At 43.9% G+C, this 23,419-nt stretch overlaps 1 protein-coding gene across 1 annotated transcript; it reads right to left on the reverse strand.

The window, feature by feature from the left end:
* Window positions 1-430: 430 nt before the first annotated feature.
* Window positions 431-11,562, reverse strand: LOC117560601. The gene is made up of 3 exons (XM_034237534.1): window positions 11,502-11,562; window positions 10,088-10,258; window positions 431-9,417 (listed from the first exon to the last, which is right to left on the reverse strand). The coding sequence occupies exons 1-3, from the start codon at window positions 11,560-11,562 to the stop codon at window positions 8,045-8,047; spliced, it is 1,605 nt and encodes a 534-aa protein (XP_034093425.1). The 3' UTR covers window positions 431-8,044.
* Window positions 11,563-23,419: the final 11,857 nt, after the last annotated feature.

The following is a 23,419-nucleotide window of genomic DNA, read 5'->3' on the forward strand; positions in this document are numbered from 1 at the left end:
ACCGGGCGGTGCACCCTTCTCTCTCTCCCTCGCTCATTCGCATTTTGGCTGTGAGCTGCGGGCGCCAGATAAGCCAACATCCCCCATTTTCATCACTTACAGCGCCCATTGTACAGGGCAAATGAAACATGTAACCGGGGTGAAAAGGGTGTTACATTTACTTATGAATATTGTTACATCAAGGCCGAAAATTAGGATGAGCCCCAACGGTCAAAAAAAATGTTTTCCCTCCCAGAGCTGCCAGCGCAGCGACTCCCCAGATCTGGCGCCCTAGGCGAACATCTATAACACCAGTGCTACGGGCTGACCCTGAGTTCATATGCAACTCGCAAATATCTTTCTCTCCTGTTATGGAAATCTGAGACCTGATCAATACGGTGGAGATACACAAGTCAGAAATATCAAACAATAAATGGTGAAACAGACAGAGTTGTCTTTCCGGTTATTTATTTGAAGCTTCAAAGACACAGGTCTCACAGAACACAGAGTATCCTGAGAGAGTGCGCGCAGAGTAGAAAATACATACAGGTTATATAGGATTTTGGTCAGTTCAACAACATCCCGTCACTCATTAGGAGGGGCCCTGGCAGGAGAGATAAGCTTTCCAAAGGAACTGAAACTGTCAATCACTAATAGATCGAACCAAGGGCCTGTTCAGCAAGAGGGAAGTTAGGAAACTTGTCAGCAACAGATGGAAGCTAAGAAATGGGGAACTTGATTATAAGACAGGGAAACTAAACAGGAACTTGCCCATTGCCCTGCTCCTGGTACCCAGCCCCCTCGTTAAGTTTAAGACCTGAGGCGACCTTAAATGTCACTTTCCAGGGAGACAGAGGACATGAACTAAAACACATCACCCAGACCTGACTATGACATTTTTAAGGTCATGAGTGTCAATATATCATTGCAGACACACTTGCAGAATGCTGACAGAGGTCCTAAGCAGATATATATTATTATAGAAAATGCTGATAGTACTAGTAAAGGTTACAAGCAGAACACATCATTTTAAGAACTGCAGTGGATATGTCCATGTATGGTCTTTATAGAAAGTCTGCACCATAAGAAACCTTAACCTTCCTGTAAACAAAGTTTGCCATTACATTCCCCCCTTTTGATCATACTTTGATCACTCAATGAAAATGATAGGATAGACTGATATAACACATCAATGAATACACCCCATTCCTGGTTTAAGTAAACACATCATAAACATATCATAGAAAACTGGCTGTTTTTGTGGAGGACAGACTCCGATATATATATTTTAAGGCATAATAGGAGGGCACATTTTACTTCGCATGGATTATATTGTAGCCTCGTACTCGGACTCTTCTGATTCATTCTCATAGTCGGGAGTGTCATAGGAAGGAGTGCAAGGTATGAGATTATCATAGCTGTGGCGTGGATTCTCGTTTAGCGGAATTGCAGCATACTGAACAAAAGCTGAGGATATCATGCTGGACACGCATTTCTTCAGTACTGGAATAATCAAACAGGTACACATGATTATCAGGCCAAAAATGATCATCAAGGGTGTAATTATCCTAGCCACCCATGCTTCCCACCCACCCGCTGTGAGCCAGGACCACCAGTCCCATCCCCCTACGTTGGATACGTCATCCGCTTTCATGTCGGCCAATAGGTTGTTAAGATGTAGCACGGTGTCAGTGATGTTCCTTGTGGCGTCGGGAATGTAAGTGCAACAGGAGTCACCGATCACATGGCACAGGCCACCCTTTGAGGCGAACAAAAGATCGAGCGCAAATTGGTGCTGCATAAGCATATTCCTAGAGGCTATCATGAATGGGGTCAATGCCTGAAAACCTTGCGTTGTCTCATACGTGAGGTTCTCCAGACGAACGTGTAAGGCGTCTACCTTATGGGCATTGTTTACGGTGCCCCACCATGGAAACAGACCTCCAACGAATTTTTCCCCTGGTGTCGTCAGATCTCTTTTCACCTTGTGGTGGTCGGGGTGTTGGAACTCTGTGTAATGATGTGTCGTGTACATTAAAGATGTGAGGACAGTGACTGCTGGGTTTAAATCTACTAGGGCGCATGTCCCCACCCAGAGGGGAGCCAGAACTTGATATAGCTTGTCGCCACACAGCCAGACATAATCTTGTGGTGCGCTGAACCCAGAATCGCTGGGCCAGGACACATGGAGGGGAGGGTGGTCGGTCTCAGGGAATGCGCGGTTAGAATATTCCCTGTTTGGGGCCCCTGGTATGAGACAACCCGAGATATTGTGAATACCCTGACCGCATGTGCTGCGCAGGATACGCATGCAACCGGTAGTGGTGCCTAGGAAGAAGTAAGGTGGTACAAGGGACGTTTTCTGATACTCCCTCCGGATACAGAGGTCGTGTTTCATTCCGCTCAGATGGTTAGGGTGCACGTGGCTGACAGGTTGGTACTTATCGTATGTGCTGTCAAATGCGGATGAACGCAGTGAGGAGTTGGACCGATTACTGCATGGTGGGGGAAGTATCCTAGCATACCGCCACTCGGTTACACGATCCTCCCCCTTGACGGGCCTTGTTAGAGCCATAAACGCGCAGAGTTGTTCCACCCGGGTCAGAGAGCGTGGACGAACTGGCACGGACATTGATGAGTCATGAGGAAACAGGGTGCATGCATAACATGACCCACTTTGTCCTGCCGCCTGCAGGAATGATCTCAGAGTGTGCCACCAGACGTTACCGGTGATACCATTATTAGACTGGATCTGATCAATGTTGTTATGGTCGTTATTGCCTACATACGGGTTACGTTTTAGAAACGTGGATGTACCTATGGATGTCAGTAGTTGCGTCAAAGGCTGCTTACCCTTCCTCTCTGGTTCGGGGGTTTGAATCTTGGTTACGATGTCTATGAAAAATGCCCCACATGGGTCCGCGCCGGATACATACATACAGACAACATAATAACCTCCATCTGATTTTCGGGCCTCCTGGAGTTGCAACAGGATAACGGGGCTCGAGGAATTTACCTTGGAGATAGACAATCTCCCTTTGATGTTTGTTTTGTCGTCCCATAGTGTATACCCCCAATCGTTATGCTCGGTAGTCCATAGAACAAACGCCCAGCCCCCGGAGCAGTGAGTAGCGGTGTGACTATCATCCTCGACGTAGCATACATAGGCATCCGCCCACCCCAGCTTCTTAGGATCGGTGCAATACATATAGTCGCACGGGTTCAGCTGCACTGTGCTATCTTCCCCATCCCTTAGAGTGATGTTCCCACCCCCTGGTTTGACTAGCCCTTCCGCCCAGGTGATTCGCCCCGCTTTCCCCATGTACCTCTTGTACACATTGACCCTGGTCGAACTGCCGCGTAATGGCCATGGATGCATGAAATACAGGATTAATCCTATCATTACTATCATTGCCAGAATGCCCAGAACCCATTCCATAATTGTCCAGGCTCTCCAGTGACATCCCCCCTCTCCACTTTGCTCACGGTTACGTAGTCGTCTTCTCATCATGCGGCGGCGGGGATGCTCCGTCTGGTTTGTGTGTGTGTTTGCTCGAATCCTGTGGCACGGACAAGTAGACCCCGCACACTGGAAGCACATCAAACGAGAAACCAGAGGCATGTGGAACCGCTCAGCTGGCACTCGCTGGTGGCCCCCTGTGTGGGTCGTGTTAGGTTTTTGGTGTATGTTGTGCATGTGTGGTGCTGTTGGTGACTAGGACACGCCACTTGTTGCCCTCTGCTTCTCCTTGTTGGTGACTAGGACACGTCACTTGTTGCCCTCTTACTACCGTCTCTCCTGGCCTGTGACTACGACCTTGCAGTGGCTGGCGTGGACCCACGTAGCTCTCTCGGCGACCTTGACCGCTGTCTGGGTGACGAGAAGCACCTGGTAGGGACCTTGCCAACGATTGGATTTCCAGCTCTTTCTCCGGAAATCTTTGACCAGCACGAAGTCACCGGGTTCGAGATGATGAAGTGGACCAGTGGCAGGGGTAGGCAATGCTGCGGCTACCTGACGTCGGATATCTGCTAAAGTGGATGACAGGTTAACACAATATGACAACATAGCATCCTCACACAACGTTGTGGAGGGAAGAGGACATCCTGGAGCCTTGAGTCCTATCTGTGGAGGAGCCCCAAAAAGGATTTCAAAAGGGCTGAGTTGGCTCCGCGTTCGTTTCCGCATCCGCATGTACATCAGCACAATGGGCAGAGCTTGTGTCCATGACAGACCTGTGTCTGCACAGCATTTTGCAAGTTTGTTTTTGATTGTGCCGTTCTCTCTTTCCACCGCACCCCCACTCTGTGGATGATAAGCACAATGCTTCCTGATATCCATGCCTAGGTATTCCCCTATCTGTGCAATGGCCTCATTAGCAAAGTGTGAACCGTTGTCGCTAGAAATTTTGTCTGGTAGTCCCCATCTAGGGATGATTTCCCTAAGTAGTGCTTTTGCCACAGCATTTGCTGTCTGTGCTTTTACTGGAAAAGCTTCAACCCATTTGGACCACATGTCAACCACCACCAAACAGTGCTTCTTACCCTCCGATGGGCTAAGCTCAATGAAGTCCAGCATTAGGTGCTCAAATGGCCTAGTGGGAGGTGGATGTGCTCCGGGTCCTGTAACCTTTACTGGTCTACCAGAATTTTGCGTAATGCAAATCAGGCATGCTCCACAGTGCTTCTGAGCTGTCACTGTGAACCCCCTTGTGAACCACTCTTGATTGATAGCTTCTAACATCCCCCCTTTTGACACATGGTCTAACCCATGTGTCAATTTAGCAAAATGAGGGAAGAAATGTCTTGGAAGACATGGATTGGAATTTGGACCAAACCAGATGCTGGCGGTTGGGTCAAATACAGCTCCAGCCGCCTTCCACTGAGCTTTCTCAGTTTTATCAGCTAACTGCTGCATGGACGTCAGTGATGACATCTTGTCAGTGTAGGAGGTGACAGGGATTTTAACAAATGAGTGTGAGTGAGGTGTGAGAGGAATCAGAGCAGCTGCCTTTGCAGCTGAGTCAGCAGACGCATTTCCTAAGGAAACTGGGTCTGTGCTGCTTGAGTGTGCGGCACATTTGCAGACTGCAATTTCAGATGGGAGTAGAATGGCATCTAATAAGCCTGCAATCAGTACGTGGTTAAGCACTGGTTTACCATCACTTTTCAGAAATTGTCTGCACTTCCAAATAGCCCCAAAATCGTGTACTACCCCGAAAGCATATCGTGAGTCAGTGTAAATAGTCACGGTTTTGCCTTCTGCAAACGTGCAGGCTTCAGTTAGTGCGATGAGCTCTGCTGCCTGTGCCGACAGATGACATGGGAGCGGGCCGGAACGGAGCACCGCTGAATCTGAAACAACAGAAAATCCCACCCGATTAGTGCCCCCCTGGTCGCGAGAGGCAGACCCATCAACATACAGAATTAGGTCAGAGTTGGTCAGAGGAATGTCTTTTAAGTCCGGTCTAGGTGTGCACACAACCAAAAGTTCGGCGACACAGTCGTGTTCGTCACCATCCTCAGGTAAAGGCATAAGAGATGCTGGGTTGAGAGTGTTACATCGCTTGACATACACATTAGGCATGTCTAACAGACATGTGTGATACCTAAGGTATCGTGCAGCAGAGAGGTGTGATGTTCTTTGTTCACAGAGGATGAGAGAAACAGCATGTGGCACTAGCAGGGTCAAAGGTGCATATCCCACAATGTCACGTGAGGAGTTCAGCGCTTTCTCAGCTGCAGCCACTGCACGGAGGCATTTTGGCAGACCAGCAGCTACTGAATCCAGTTTGGAGGAGAAATAGGCCACAGGCCTTTGTTTTCCCCCATGATCTTGAAGGAGAACTGAGGTCATACACCCATGTCGTTCATCCACTGCCTGAGTGAAAGGTTTAGTGTGATCAGGTAGGCCTAGCGTTGGTGGGGATTGAAGAGCCAGCTTCATTTTAATGAAGGCTTCATCGGCCTCAGTTGTCCATGTGAGGTGATCTGTAGGTTTCAACCCACTGACATGCGTAATTGTACGCAGTGGCAACTCAATAGGCGAATAGTTTGGAATAAAAGACCTGCAGTATGAGCACATTCCCAAAAATGACATCATCTGTCGCTTAGTGACAGGTTTTGGCAGAGCTGCCAATGATGCAATACGCTTATCTGAAAGCGTCTTCCCCTCTCCTGAAATGACATGACCCAAAAATGTAACTGTTCTTTTTACATATTGGAGTTTTGACAAACTTGCCTTGTGGCCTTCTGCTGCGAGATGCATTAACAATGCAATAGTATCTGCCTCACACTGCTCTTCTGTGGGGGCGCAAATCATAAGATCGTCAACATACTGGATGAGAGCTGTGCCTTTAGAAACTTGGAGAGAGGCCAAACTTGTACACAATGCCTGGTTGTACACAGTAGGTGATTCACAATAGCCTTGGCACAAACGCGTAAATGTATATGGTTTACCATCATATTCAAACGCAAACCAGAATTGACTATCTTTGTGTACAGGAACACTGAAGAATGCATTTGAGAGGTCGATGACAGTGAAGAATGCTGCAGTGGCTGGCACTTGGGAAAGAATCAGATAAGGATTTGGCACCAACGGTGCGCGAGCATGCACTGCAGCATTCACAGCTCGTAAATCCTGGACAAATCTCCATTCGTCAGGAGGTTTGTCTCTGATCTTTTTGACAGGAAACACTGGAGTGCGCACCGGGGAATCGTTACACGGAATAATGACCCCTTGTTTAAGCAGAGAGGTAAACACTGGCCGAATGCCATCAACAGCTTCACGCTTAAGTGGGTACTGGGGCTGATTTGGACGGAACGTAGTTTTAGGAGTGATCACTACCGGTTCCGCTGAGCGAATCAATCCCACATCATATTTGTGTGCTGCCCACAGTGTCTGCGGCACTGTTTTTAGCGCGTCAGGGAGCTCAGAAATATGACTGAAACATGAGAGCTCCGGGTCAAATGGGCCAGCAACGGGGTTAACATAGTCATCACTGCCTGTGAGAGTCATAGAACGCAGCGCATGAACTGGGCAGTCAATGCTATACTTAACCACGTTCTGTGATGGGGAAAACTGAATCAACGGGTCGTCTGTGTTTGTCCAATCAGTGCTAGATTCCCAATCTTTAACGATTGGACCCAAATCCCTCCATTTCTCCGTGGGCCCCCTAGCTAGTGAAATGTGCGGGACCGCCCCTGGGATTTGATACAGTTTGTGTTGTGCTGGTGTGAGTGTGACAGAAATAGCACTACACACTGAATTCCAATACATGGTTTTCAGCATGATCTCATCATTCACACATTCCAACAGGAAAGCCTCATCATAGTATTTACATGGATCATTAATCACATTAGCCGTACAATGCAACTGAGGCGCTTCCATGAACACAGCAGGTGGAAAGACACGTTGACGAGTCAACCGCAACAATTCCTGAGAATCAGGACATGTCAACAGCCATTGGTACACACTCAACAGTTCTTTATCATCAAATGTGGGATTCTGAAACAGCGTGGGGGATGGTCGTCGGACCTTGAGACCCTCATCTGTAGAAATGAGGTCTAGCCCGAGCCGGAGAATCAAATCTCTCCCCAGTAAATTTATGGGGCAGACAGATGATACAAGAAAACTGTGTTTGACTGAGGTGGGAAATGGGTGACTGTCATCCCCGTTATCTTTACACTGCAGCGGTACAGAAAACCTCTCCTTTACAGTTACCCCAGCCGCTCCTATTGAGTGGATAAATCTACCACTAAATTTGCAATCTGGCAAATCTGCTTTCTTCACTACAGAATGGGTAGCCCCAGAATCAACCAGAAATGTGACATCGATACCCATTATAGCCAACGTCAGTGTGGGAAATTTCTTAAATGCCTTTTCAGTGTCATATTTCAAATATGTGCCATTTCCCTCTACAGACATTCTCTCTAAATTTTCCAATGTTTCAATTGCTTGTATGATGTGTGTGTGTGTATGACTTCCCTGGTCTGATGCTGTCGGCAGTGGTTCCGTCTCCTCCACCCGAACTCCTTCTTCCCCCGCTCCCTCCATCACCTCATGTCAGTTTGAAGAATTGTCTTTGTTACGGTCCATTTGTTTCGTTTGAAAGTTATTCTCCCTCTTTTCGTGTGGGCAGTCCTCTCTCCAATGAGTCTTTTCTCCGCAGTTGAAACATTGGTCATCGCCGTATCGGTTTGGTCGGCGGCCTCGTCCTCTCCCTTTTCCTTTTCCTCCTCGACCCCGGTAACCGTCTCGTCCTCCTTGTTTTCCTCTGTCCTGGCCATCGCTCTGGCCCGGATTGGTTTGATTGGACCAGGCGGTTGTGACAGCCTGGACCATGGTTAGTTGGGCTTTTTCTTTGCGGTCACGGCGTTTCTTTTCCTCACTGGCCCTCTCTTCTGACAGGTGTTTTTCAGCATGCACGGCATGTCGGCGAATTTCTTCCAGCCGGGCGCCGTCCATAACGCCAATGCAGGAGCTCCGCACCGATGCAGAAATAGCCGGGGATAGGCCGTTGAGAAAAGCGTTGCTGAGGTGGGTCTCCCAGACCCCCAAAGCGGGTGCCAGTCCCCCTTCTTGTTTTATCAGGCCGCTGTTCTCAACGAACACCTGTTCTAGGCGGTGGAAATAGTCATTTACTGTCTCATCAGCATTCTGTTTGCATGCGTAGATTCTTGACATGTCGACCTTGGCGGGAAACTTTTCTGTTATTGCTGCCTGGAGGGTGGTTAACGCATCGCGGTAGGCAGCGTTGTCGTTATGCTCCCACTCTGTCTCAGCCATGCGCTGCTGGCCCCCCAGTAGCTGGGTGAAATGGCTGACGTGTGTCGGACCCATTTTCAAAGTCAACAGTTTCTTTATCTCTGGCATGGTGGGGGAGAATTGTCTGCAGAACATCTCGAGTGCGGTGGAGAATTTCGCACCTCCCAACTCAACATTTGGGAGGTGATCTTTGGATATCTCTTTCATCTCAGATATGGTCCATGGTCGGTAGACGAATAAAGGACCACGGGGTCCAGCCACCTGGATCATGGGACACTGAGTTTGAATATCTTCGAGGTTTAGGTCGTCTTCGTTGAGTTCCCCTCTACGTGGATGTTGTTCTTGATAGAGTGCAGCTTTCTCCGCTCCGTCTTTCTTCTTTATCCGCTTCTCCTCGACCCGTCTCAGTCTTGCCTCTTCCTCCTGGTCTTCCTTTATTCGCTTCTCTTCGACCCGTCTCAGTCTTGCCTCTTCCTCCTCATCCTTTTCTCTTTGTTTCTCTTGTCTTCTGCTCTCTCTCTGTCGGTCCCCATCTGTATCTGCTGCGTTGGGGAGGTTTGGGGCTGGTAGGCTGATGTCCTGGCCAGCAGCACCCCTCGCATCCGGCTGTAGAACGGGTGAGGGGGGAGGGGGGAACGGGAATCCATGGTCGAGGAGAGGGTCCCCCACGCCTGTGAGAAACGGATACATAGAAGCGGTGTGTGGGTTATATGGAGGAGGAAACACGGGGGGGAACAGGAAACCCTTTTCCTCTTTCCTATCTCCCTTATCCCCAGCCTGTATGTTTCGTATGGCCGCGGCCAATTGCCTCCTTTCACGGCACTCTGCCTCCTTCTCCCAATATTTTAAACACTTCCTATGAATGTCCAGCTCCGCTAGATCCTTCACTTTAATTGTGTTCTTACTCTTCATTCCCTCCTCATGTATTTGTAATTTATCCCTTAGATCTTTGATCTTTATCTTGCTAAAGGAACCCCCTTTTGGAAATCCGAACATTTCCGTCCAGATACTTAATTTAACTAGGCTGTTCTCACCATGTTTTGCCCTCATGACATCTATAATCGGACCCTCGGGAGGGTGAATCAGCCCCCCACTCTGCTTTGATCCCATGGCAAAGCTACTTAAGTGTTTACTCTAAACACCCCGTGTTATAAAAACACTACTTTTTCACCCGTCGGTGATTGTGATTTTCTTCTTCAGTGAATCACAAAAACTGATCGTAAACCCAGGCTACGACGGATAATCCCTGATATCCTTACTTTGAGCAATCCTTCTTATAAATGTCATGGGGTTTTTAATTTACGTTTTAATTTTAAACAATTTAGACACTGTACATCTCACCGAGTATTTGAAAAGCCGTCTGAGTTCGTTTGGATTTCGTGAAGTCAATCGGTTTCACCCCGGCGCTGGTCCTCTCGTCCCGTACGTTTTCTGTCGAGGTAGAGGAGAATCCGAGAATCCCGGTGCGACCACCAGCGACCGCAGGTGTCCCCAATCGACAAGACAGAAATCCTGCCGACAACGCCAATTGTTATGGAAATCTGAGACCTGATCAATACGGTGGAGATACACAAGTCAGAAATATCAAACAATAAATGGTGAAACAGACAGAGTTGTCTTTCCGGTTATTTATTTGAAGCTTCAAAGACACAGGTCTCACAGAACACAGAGTATCCTGAGAGAGTGCGCGCAGAGTAGAAAATACATACAGGTTATATAGGATTTTGGTCAGTTCAACAACATCCCGTCACTCATTAGGAGGGGCCCTGGCAGGAGAGATAAGCTTTCCAAAGGAACTGAAACTGTCAATCACTAATAGATCGAACCAAGGGCCTGTTCAGCAAGAGGGAAGTTAGGAAACTTGTCAGCAACAGATGGAAGCTAAGAAATGGGGAACTTGATTATAAGACAGGGAAACTAAACAGGAACTTGCCCATTGCCCTGCTCCTGGTACCCAGCCCCCTCGTTAAGTTTAAGACCTGAGGCGACCTTAAATGTCACTTTCCAGGGAGACAGAGGACATGAACTAAAACACATCACCCAGACCTGACTATGACATTTTTAAGGTCATGAGTGTCAATATATCATTGCAGACACACTTGCAGAATGCTGACAGAGGTCCTAAGCAGATATATATTATTATAGAAAATGCTGATAGTACTAGTAAAGGTTACAAGCAGAACACATCATTTTAAGAACTGCAGTGGATATGTCCATGTATGGTCTTTATAGAAAGTCTGCACCATAAGAAACCTTAACCTTCCTGTAAACAAAGTTTGCCATTACATTCCCCCCTTTTGATCATACTTTGATCACTCAATGAAAATGATAGGATAGACTGATATAACACATCAATGAATACACCCCATTCCTGGTTTAAGTAAACACATCATAAACATATCATAGAAAACTGGCTGTTTTTGTGGAGGACAGACTCCGATATATATATTTTAAGGCATAATAGGAGGGCACATTTTACTTCGCATGGATTATATTGTAGCCTCGTACTCGGACTCTTCTGATTCATTCTCATAGTCGGGAGTGTCATAGGAAGGAGTGCAAGGTATGAGATTATCATAGCTGTGGCGTGGATTCTCGTTTAGCGGAATTGCAGCATACTGAACAAAAGCTGAGGATATCATGCTGGACACGCATTTCTTCAGTACTGGAATAATCAAACAGGTACACATGATTATCAGGCCAAAAATGATCATCAAGGGTGTAATTATCCTAGCCACCCATGCTTCCCACCCACCCGCTGTGAGCCAGGACCACCAGTCCCATCCCCCTACGTTGGATACGTCATCCGCTTTCATGTCGGCCAATAGGTTGTTAAGATGTAGCACGGTGTCAGTGATGTTCCTTGTGGCGTCGGGAATGTAAGTGCAACAGGAGTCACCGATCACATGGCACAGGCCACCCTTTGAGGCGAACAAAAGATCGAGCGCAAATTGGTGCTGCATAAGCATATTCCTAGAGGCTATCATGAATGGGGTCAATGCCTGAAAACCTTGCGTTGTCTCATACGTGAGGTTCTCCAGACGAACGTGTAAGGCGTCTACCTTATGGGCATTGTTTACGGTGCCCCACCATGGAAACAGACCTCCAACGAATTTTTCCCCTGGTGTCGTCAGATCTCTTTTCACCTTGTGGTGGTCGGGGTGTTGGAACTCTGTGTAATGATGTGTCGTGTACATTAAAGATGTGAGGACAGTGACTGCTGGGTTTAAATCTACTAGGGCGCATGTCCCCACCCAGAGGGGAGCCAGAACTTGATATAGCTTGTCGCCACACAGCCAGACATAATCTTGTGGTGCGCTGAACCCAGAATCGCTGGGCCAGGACACATGGAGGGGAGGGTGGTCGGTCTCAGGGAATGCGCGGTTAGAATATTCCCTGTTTGGGGCCCCTGGTATGAGACAACCCGAGATATTGTGAATACCCTGACCGCATGTGCTGCGCAGGATACGCATGCAACCGGTAGTGGTGCCTAGGAAGAAGTAAGGTGGTACAAGGGACGTTTTCTGATACTCCCTCCGGATACAGAGGTCGTGTTTCATTCCGCTCAGATGGTTAGGGTGCACGTGGCTGACAGGTTGGTACTTATCGTATGTGCTGTCAAATGCGGATGAACGCAGTGAGGAGTTGGACCGATTACTGCATGGTGGGGGAAGTATCCTAGCATACCGCCACTCGGTTACACGATCCTCCCCCTTGACGGGCCTTGTTAGAGCCATAAACGCGCAGAGTTGTTCCACCCGGGTCTCTTCTCTCTCCCTCTCAATTTTGGTACACAAATGCGCCTTTTTTCAAATGACCCGGTGCTCTTTTTTTGGCGGAGGTGCGCATGCGCACCAGTTATGTGCAGCCCTGTGTATAACCCTTTCTCCTGTCTGTTTATCCCTCTTTCAGCACAAGAACCAGAGGGGGATTCAATGGAGCCTGAATACCTGCACTGAGACCCTCACCCTGCACCCTGAGTCTCAACTCTCAGTGTTTTTCAAGCCTTTCCCTGTTTTTTTGTATTAAACAAAACATTAAGCTTTCCCAATGGTGTGGTTTTCGTTTTGTGAAAAAGTGCAAATATAGTGTTTGTATATAATTCAATCACATATTGTTTTGCTGTTGGTTGTGAAATTGCTCCTGCTGACTTGAGCCAGTCATTTTTTCCTCCGCTCTGTGTCAGTGGGGAAGCCGTACATTCGTACTCCTTTCTCGGAGTGATTTGAGCATCCCCAGGCAGCACAGCAAACCATGGTGTCGCCACCATGGTTTGCTGTGGTTCGGAGGCAGCACAGCAAACCAGGACAACACGGAGGAAAAGGCCCAGACAAACTGAATGATATGCTATTCAATGTTTATTGAATTCCATGTATTTGCAATGGCCACGAACTACACATATGATGTTTGTCAATCTTAAACAATCATTTCCATGTCAAAAAAGTCACATTTTGTCGTAAAACTGTTGAAATATAAGACTATGAAAAATACGCGACTACAAATCCCAAATCCCATTCTGGGTCGCGTAAGTGATGTCACCGGCGATAATGCTCCAAGTGGTTGGTTCACTTTTACAAGATGCCTGTGTGCTTTGTACCAGGTTGTAATCACAAAAGTGATCATACCACTTGCTCGTTCTATCGCTTCCCGTCTGATGAAAGGACCAGGAGTCGCTGGATTAGACATATCAGGTAATATCATAGGTAATATACATGTTGTGCATGAAACATAGTCAAGTTAGCTACCTAGCTAGTAGCGACGAGTAGCGAGCACCTTAGTTAGCATTACATTACTTAGCCTTGTCATTTTTAGTAGCCTTACCATGAAGTTATTATTTTATTACATGAAGTAAACCAAAATGTTAAACAGTAAGAGTAGTCATGATGGTAAGTATTTCGTGAAACATTTGAAGAGTAGCCTACTGCGCCCTCCACCGGGTGCTAAGGAAGCAGTTCAGGGAGAGTCGAAGGCAGGCAGGGAGCTTTGCATGACATTCTTCTGGACGTGTTTCATTGTGATGATAGTGAGAGTGAGTCAATCTGTTTGTTGGAAAGACAGTCGTTGTGTGCTTACTGAGAGAAAATTGTTAGAAGAGATAATTATTCAAAGTGTTTCAAAGTGTTGTTACTTTAAACTAAGTGTTGTTACTTTAAACTAAGTGTTGTTACTGACCTTTTTCTCTTTTATTTTCTTTACCTCACCTGTAACTGCTGAGACGTTGAGGAACATGCACACTGACCTGCTCTGGCAACCTGATTTCCACTGTACGTAATAGTATTTGGTTATGGTATATTATTTATATACATCAAAGGCACAATGCACCCCCGAGAGACACACATTTATTGAGTGTGATATTTTGCATAGGTCATGTGAAATCATCTTTACATACTAGAAAACTGTAGGAGCGGCAACTTGTTTTGAAATAGAATTTTTAATATCCGATAATAAAGTTGATCTGTTTTCTTTATTATTCTCTCTTCCCAGCTCCATCCATCACCATTCTCTGTTCCTGCAGGTCCTGCTTGCTAATCAATGCTCATATTTTTTTACACAATTACAAATAAAGTCAATGTATTGTATGACATGAAGTTGTGCTTCATTCGGAGTCAATAATAAATTCATTCTGCCTTCAACTGCACAATAATTGTGGACTGCACCGACATCCATGTAGCTGCCCCCCAGTAAGATGAACCAAGCAAAGAGGGTCACCATCATGCCCAAGGACATCCAGCTGGCCCGCCGCATCCGCGGAGAGAGGGCTTAGACTGACCTGAGACCAGCACACCCAAACACAACAGCTCTTTTAAGAGCCACCTACAGTTTCAAAGAGTTGCAATCCTACGTTATTATAATGATTAAACTGGTTCATGTATCACTTAGTTTACTGAACCGTGATGAATGAAAGACATTAGTGAGGTAGTGGTTTACTGAAGTTACAAAGACATTAATATATGAGTAACAGGTCAGTGTAAACACAAGCTTCTGTCAATTATGGATCATTCAAACTATATACAAATATGTAATAAAGTTCTAAAACAAGTATTCGGTATATTCCTTGATAGCTTTTGGAGAAGGTTGTTTTTAAGTTTACTAAAATCTATCGTTTCAACTGTTTCACTTTATAAAAAGCGAACAGGTGAGTAGAGCATCATTGAGTTTCTTATTCTGTCAGTAAATTATCCAAATGAAATGTTTTTCATTATTTTAGTCAACCCTAAACAAATTGATTGTACCTTTTAATAATGACCTTACATGGTCGGCAAAGTTAAATTAACTTCAGAAAATCAAATCTGTTCTGAGAAAAAACTAATAAATGTTTAAAGATAGGAACTTGCCATCCCACTGAAAAACAGTCCGTAGAGATGTTAAGGTGTAGTTGTATAGTTCAGTCCAACGTTTCATTTGGATTCATTTGACAACAGTCAACTATTTTCATAAAGAATATATATATTTTTCAAAGTCAACTTTATTGTCAATCTTACTCAGTTTGTGTTTATAGACAGAGAGATCAAAAAGACGTTTAAATAAAATTATACAATTTACAGATACAAATAGAAATATATATATCCTATATACACCATCATGTATAATGATGGTGTATGATGTAGAAGGAAGTGTGGTAGATAACAAGTAAATATAGAGTTACATACAGATCCATGTTACAGCAAAAGATGGAATAACTAAGAAGCACGCAGTATAATAATAATTACATGCAACAATTAAATAACTGCTCAGCATCTCCACCACAATCCCAATCTGCTGTGTCCTGTTTTCCTCCCCCCTGCATAACACCCCATCACACATACGAAACACAACGCAGAGTCCGAGGGTGTTAAGAGTATGTTTATTGAAATGTCCTCCTCTCTACTGGCCAACACAGGGAGCATATGCTGGGTGTAGAATTTTTCCAGGAGGAGGAGATTTCCATGCCATGCAGGGTCTTTGGGGATGGGGATGATGATCGCCTCCTTCGTGGTCCACACAACAAAGTAGCAGAGACTCCGGTCTGTGATATGCAGCTGCCCTTGGACTGGTGCCAGTATGGGTGATTCTCCTTGAGAATATATGACCCACCCTCCTCACGGAGACAGAAGGATGGTAACTGGACTGCCTCCGCGATGGTCATGTTCCTCTGGCTGTGTGGACACTTCACCTCCAGCAGGGCAGATGGCTGCACAAGTCCATCGGGTGATGCTCCCAAAACCCCCGACTCACTCACAAAGAGACCAGACTCGAACACTGTCACCCGAAAAGCCTTCACCCCTTCGGCCTCGTTTACAACCCCCCAGTTGACAGTTGGCGATGTATCGATGTATCTCTGCATCGCGCCATCGTCTCCCATGCAGATCTGTAAAAATAAAGTAAGTACCATTTGTTAGCATGCTATAATAGATTGAATGAGCAATAATACAAGGATGGTCCGGATCTGGGGGTGGGAGGGTTTATTTTTCCATAGTTTTGTCCTCTTGTCTGATTGTTGTTATTGTTTGTTTTTTCTGTATTTTTTGTAATTTGTGTTGTATTGGTTGTGATTATACATTGTATTTTTCTAAATGTGTATGAATACATTTTTTTTAAACATTTGATCAACAATAAAAAAGGATTTGGTCAGGATCTAGACTCAGTGTGTAGTTTATTAATTAATCAATGCTCTCTACATTAGGAAAACACATACCAGTGTACTAGAGGGAGTCACACACAGCTGTGCCTAGATAACCAAAATCCTTGAATCTACACACAGCAAATAAAGTCAAATGACACAACGAGAAAAAGGAGATCACACATACAGTATAGTCGATATAAAACTGTCCGCTTCAATCTGAAGAGCAACTAAAACAAAACACAGGAGTGTACCTTGTTCTTGTGAACACTAATGTTATCCACAGCATACACAGAGACCACGAAGTTCTTAAGGAGAAAACTAGTTACTAAAACAAAACACGTTAGTGTACCTTGTTAGCTAATGTTAGCTAGCTGACATTAACGTTACACATTGCACTCATATTACTCACCGGTCCCGCATGCTGGCTCTTACAGAACCGACTAACTCCCCTTTCGTGTATGTACAGCTCTCAACATGCCCAGACTTGTAGTGATGTTCACCTCGTTTTATACTTTTCGCCTCATTCTGAAAGAAACAGGTGAAATTTGCTAACGTGACGGCCGTCTTTGTGATGGTGACGTGTATTGTGCGCGACCAGAGACCTGTAGTTCACTGAGCGGTTTCACACAAACAAATGTGTAACTTCACAGTTTTACGACACATTTTTATTTTTTTGACTTGCAAAATGTTCTTTTAAATTGACAAACATCATATGTGTCATTCGTGGCACAATTCAAACGGGATCAAAAGATAACCTTTCTCTCTCCATTGACTTCAATGTATAATTTTCCGCTTCCGGGGTCCCATGGAGGCTCCCGGAAGGGGAGGGACTTCGCCTCTCTATACAGATTTGAAAGTAGTCTGACGTCAGTGACGAGGAGCTCCGCCTATATGGCCAACTCTCCACCAATCAGGGGAATGAGAGGTTGCCGTGGCATGGTAACAGCATGGTAACATGACGCTCGGCCCCCTCCTTTGCAGGGGGTCGTGGTCAGCTGCAGGCATGCAAATACAGTGGTGGACGAGAGCAAAATAGAGCGAAAAGAGGCATGGCTAAAATGCATGATCTGTTTGGTATTTTGAAAAAGAAAACGTATAAATATAGGTATGGCCCTACAATATATTATTCAAATATAGCATGATAGGTCTCCTTTAACAAATAACTTTGCTGACTGGGTAACTTTATGCAGGTGAAAAACCTTTGAAAACAAGAAAGATGCATTTTAGAACATGTAAGTTATCAAAATAAATAAAGCATGAAAACAATACATTTGTTTGGCAACTGCTGCCTTAATTATGAATATGTTACACATAGATTGAGCAGACTAAGCACCGAACTATCCATTTTAAACATAAAACGTTTCTTTAAACCCAAGCTCTTTCAAAAACTAAGCAGATTTAATTAACTGGACTTTACTAGAAATGTTTAAACAAGAAATATTCTTTCCTCTTTTAACAGAGGTATTCAATGAATTAAACAATACTTCACTATCAATGCTTCTAATAAATCAAATTAATTATTTATAACAAGAAAGATTATTTTCTCCCCTTTTAGCAGGAATCTTCAGTGGATTAAATTAACAGGATTTTATTAGAAAGGTGTTTAGTAAATCAAAATTAATTGTGAGCAGTCTTTTACCTAAACTAGATTTTGTCCGCATTTGGGCGAGATCGACTGATGCTGATGTCATTGTCTTATCAGAAACGTGGCTAAATAAATCCATATTGGCCTATTATCCTTAAATGGTTCAACACATCCTCACTCCCAGGTCGGCCTATGTTGACGTTATGTCAAGTCCCCTGTCGGCTTTTTCCAACGCAAGGGGGGGGGGCCTTAGCGTCCATTTTCAACACAAGGGGGGGGCCCTTAGCGTCCATTTTCAGCTTTCCGGGATGTCCATATGCTTCTATAGACGCTCATGGAAGCACGGCATTCGTTTGTGTCGGCTGCCCTTAAAGGCAATGTGAGCGTCCATTCTCATTGGATAACGGATAATTGTACACCCGGAAGTAAGTATTCCCCTTACTGTCGATTGATTTTACAGTGATATCTGCACTACTCATCGACTAAAAAACACCAGATTATCCTTGTTAATTACACAACATTGATTGGTTTAAATTGTGTGCAATGCTTTTGTATTTTTCCCCTTCGATTCGGAGAAACAAATATGTTTTCGGAGTAAAGGATGGCAGAAGACACTACACTACCCAGAATCCCCAGCTATCGTTTGGACTACACCATGTGCTCTGTTTGACGTCACGTGATCTTCAAATTTCTCCCTGAAGAAAAAAAAAACATGGCCGAACTTCGTTTTATTCTCGATGGAAAATGCCTATTTTAAAGTTAGTTTGGCCATTAAAATGCGTTTTGATGTCATTTGATGCGAGAAATATGAGTTGTTATTTCAGATTATGTGTGCAGTGGATGTACATGATCTTTAGTTTGCTAGTTATTACGAAGATTACTTCAGGAAATTGCGTCCATAACGTTTTCATTGTTATCAAGGTGGTTGCTAGGGACGCTGCTATCGATATTATTTCTGTTATGTTGTTTAACTGTTTAATGGTGTTATCTTTATTGCTACCCCCTTCCCCGTCAATGTATAGTGTTGGTCCACAGCGAAAACATATTAGTTTAACAAAATCCGCATCTAAAGATAGCCTACGTTATTTTCCCCTGTGCAATTCCAGTCTCACATCGTCATGAACAAATAACGGAAACAGACCGAAAACATTTTTAAAAAATAAAATAATACTTTATTCCGAGTGTGCTTGCTTTTCTCTTTGGAAGTCATCACATAACGGCATTGTAATACACGGTTCGGCTGCATTAAATATTACATATCTGCCGTAGTTCTGTATTTATAGAGCCCTGATGAGAAGACTTCTAGACAAACATGAGGAACTGAAAACGTGACGTGGATCATAAATATATCAGCCATTAAACAACATCTTACATTTATTTTCACACAATACGTCTCCTTGCAGTATCAACACTAATTCGGCTGACTTTTATATTTGATCCAATTGGTAGATAGGCTGTATTTACACCATAAAGGTGCACAGCTGATATAAAGGGACACCTAGTGGTTAAAGCATGTTATTGAATTTCATTATTTTTATCATTAGATATTAATAGGATCCCTATAAAAAATATTAATTACTCGTTATTCTCTACTAATAGTCCATTAAAGACTGTATATAATGACTATTTTGCACATCCCTCTCAAGATTTCAAGATTTTCTAAGGTTTATTGACATATCATATAGGCCTACACAACTATGGTGTAGTTATGCATTGAATGAAAAACTTGGATCGCAGGTTCCTCAATAGTGCATTACAAGACATCTATCAATATTTGTGCGTACCTCCAGCAATGTTAACTATGTTGAAGCACTTATTTTAACTGATATTATACATAATGTATTATACTCTTATAAGATTTATGTAGATATTTCATCTCCGACCTTGTCAGGTATTGAACAATCAATAAAAAGAACACAGAATTGTTGAATATAAAACACAGAATTTGTGTGATTATACTAAATTATTTACAAATAAACACCACTGCATATTTAACTGTTACACATGCTGATGTAACGCAAATGTTCCAACTTGAGATCAATAAAGTATATCTTATCTTAAGCTGATCGATCTATACTGCCATATTTGCAAAATGTGCCTCTGAACCTTAACAAGTGCATGTTTCAGGCTTATCAATTAATGTAATGTAATGTAATGTTATCAATTAACAACAGGGGTCACAAACATAAGACCAGCTGTTAAATAAAGCTCTTCTGACCTTAGCTGGCATGTGTGTATATATATATTAATGCTGCCCATTATGGGCACAAGCAATTTTCACCCATTTATTAATTATATGTTTTAAATGTGAGTGTTTCCTATCCCCTAAACCTCCAGGGATGTACACAGTTTAATACTGGCAACTTCTTATTATGGGAAATACGAAAACGTCTTTTAAAACTACAACTCCCAGTAGAGACGTGCCATAGATACAGAACATGTTGCGAAACAGAATAGCCAGCATTTGTAGTTCTGGGGACAGGGTGGGGGAGGGGGGACGCGGTGGACCCGTTCAAATCCAGTTCCATCCCATTTCAAGTGCTGTTCGAGGCTCGGCGTAACCCTCGGAGCACACTCTCCAATCACAGAGCTTGAGGACTATCACGGGGTTTGTCAAACAGAGCACATGGTGTAGTCCAAACGATAGCTGGGGATTCTGGGTAGTGTAGTGTCTTCTGCCATCCTTTACTCAGAAAAAACATTTGTTTCTCCGAATCGAAGGGGAAAAATACAAAAGCATTGCACACAATTTAAACCAATCAATGTTGTGTAATTAACAAGGATAATCTGGTGTTTTTTAGTCGATGAGTAGTGCAGATATCACTGTAAAATCAATCGACAGTAAGGGGAATACTTACTTCCGGGTGTACAATTCTCCGTTATCCAATGAGAATGGACGCTCACATTGCCTTTAAGGGCAGCCGACACAAACGAATGCCGTGCTTCCATGAGCGTCTATAGAAGCATATGGACATCCCGGAAAGCTGAAAATGGACGCTAAGGGCCCCCCCCTTGTATTGAAAATGGACGCTAAGGCCCCCCCCCTTGCGTTGGAAAAAGCCGACAGGGAACTTGACATAACGTCAACATAGGCCGACCTGGGAGTGAGGATGTGTTGAATGGTTACAGTGTATATCGTACCGACCGACCTAATAAAGGTGGTGGCGTTGCCATTTATGTGAAAAATAAGTTGTGTAACCAAGATGGTTTCCAAATCTATCAGTAAACAACTAGAATTTTTAGCCTTAAATATTGAAGTAGCAAAGGGTCAACAGGTCATGGTGGTGGGATGTTACAGACCCCCCTCAGCTGTCAAGGACTCCTTGTCTTCGTTGGCAAATATTTTATCTCAACTAGACTACAAGGAAATAGTGCTACTTGGTGATTTTAACTGGGACTGGTTAACTACAGTATCAGAGGATTTAAAAAACCTTTGTATCTCATTAAATGTTACTCAGATTGTTGACAGTCCTACTCGCCCTAACATTAAGTTCCCAAATAAATCCTCCTTAATTGATCTCATCTTAACTAATGTTCCCCATAAATACTCATCTGTGGGAGTATTTGCAAATTATGTGAGTGACCACTGTGTTGTAGCCACAATTAGGGACACAAAAGTCCAAAAGGGTAAACCTTGCATTATCAGTAAGAGAGACACAAAACATTTTGTGGAGCAGGGTTTTGTTCATGATCTGTTTGGTTTTGATTGGGAAATAATTGAGCTGTGTGATGATGTTGAAACTGCATGGTCTTATTTTTATCTTGGTTTTATGGAAATTATAGATAGACATGCACCCCTGCGTAAATCTAGAGTGAAGGGACGAGACAATCCTTGGTTTTCTGCTGAATTTTCCAGTCTCCTGTATGAGAGAAACAAGGCCTGGGCTAGGAAATCAGTCTTAGATAGAATGGCTTTGTTTTAGGCAGCTAAGAAATAGCTTCACATCACAAATAAAAAGTGCTAAGTCAAAGTATTATCTGTCAGTTACCACAAAAAACCTGAATAACCCTGGACAATTTTGGAAAGCCATACAATCGATATCCACCGGTGAAATCCTTAATGAGCTACCTCCGTGCCTTACCACAGCATTTGGCACTATATCGGACAGGGCCACTATGTTAAATTGTTTTAATGAGCATTTTGTGTCCTGTGGCTCTCTGTTTGATTATGTCACTAACTCTGCTTCTGTGAACACCTCAATATGTGACTCTGAACAATGTGGTCTGGAAAACCCTTTCAGTTTTACTCCTTTTACTATTGATGTTGTTCGTGAAGCCTTAACCAAGTTAAATCCTAAGAAACCGGCTGGCCCGGACAACGTAGAACCTTTCTTTTTAAAGATAGCTGCAGATTTTATTGCTCCATCTCTCACTTCTCTTTTTAACCTCTCCCTCAGCACAAACACAATTCCAAAAATATGGAAGTCAGCTTATGTCCTGACTTTACTAAAAGGAGGGGGGGCCACCTTATTAAATAATTATAGGCCTATCTCTAAATTGTCAGTTCTGGCTAAGGTTCTTGAACGCCTAGTGAGTGAACAGATAAAGGAGTTTTTATGTACTAATAACATCCTGTCTAAACATCAGTCAGGCTTCAGAAAGCAACATAGCACCATCACTGCCACAATGAAAGTTGTGAATGATATTGCGAGTATTTTAGATAATAAGCAGAGTTGTGCAGCTCTATTTATTGACCTTTCCAAAGCGTTTGATACCGTCGACCATCACATCTTAAAGCAGAGGCTACTCAGTATTGGCATATCCAGCCATGCAGTGAGGTGGTTTGTGAACTACCTCTCTGAAAGGTCCCAATGTGTTCACTTTGATGGGCTGTCTTCTAAGTGGTTAAACATTACTAATGGTGTACCACACACCGTCAGAAAAAAGGGTACGGTGGAGGTCCATTTATGTTCTCTAAGGTACAACTGCTGGTGATGTACCCTCAAAGGGTCATAGTTGATCCATAAGGTACTAATAGGTACTTTTTTTAGGTTGATAAGGTACATATAAGTTCCAAACTGAGAAAGGGTCCATGTCTGTGCCATTTTTCCATCATATAGGGGTACAATCACAAAGATCTCAGTGTGTGACCAAAATGCTGTTGGGGGATGGGATGGTTAATGCATCAGGGCTGCTAAGGCAATTGTGAAATCTGGTTTTGTGCGTGCACACATTCAATAAGCCTAGGTTCAACAATACTTTTTTATTGTCGGTGAAATTTGATTAGAAGGAATTTAGTTGTAATATAGGGCTACACAATTCCATGCAATATTTAGGCCGAAGCCTTTTAGAGGCTGGAAATATTAGAATTGGACAGCAAATTACTTAATTTCAAATATTTATCCTCAAAACAACAGTGATGATAAGGCTAAATAAAGAGCTACAATGGTGGATTTGGATATTTGAATGAGAGAGTTCACACATGCGCATTCGGTGTAGCAGTAGCAACGGCAGACACGTCATTTGGTTATTCAAACTTCAAACT

This window comes from Gymnodraco acuticeps, unplaced genomic scaffold (genome assembly GCF_902827175.1).
Source record: "Gymnodraco acuticeps unplaced genomic scaffold, fGymAcu1.1, whole genome shotgun sequence".
In the NCBI taxonomy this organism is placed as follows: domain Eukaryota; kingdom Metazoa; phylum Chordata; class Actinopteri; order Perciformes; family Bathydraconidae; genus Gymnodraco; species Gymnodraco acuticeps.

Coding starts and splice junctions, on each gene's coding strand:
- LOC117560601 (XM_034237534.1), bottom strand. CDS start 11,562: ATGAAAGCGGATGACGTATCCAACGTAGGGGGATGGGACTGGTGGTCC. Junction 10,259..11,501: donor GTGGTCCTGGCTCACAGCGG/GTGGGTGGGAAG, acceptor CGTTGTCGGCAG/GATTTCTGTCTTGTCGATTG. Junction 9,418..10,087: donor GACGGCTTTTCAAATACTCG/GTGAGATGTACA, acceptor CGTTTCTCACAG/GCGTGGGGGACCCTCTCCTC.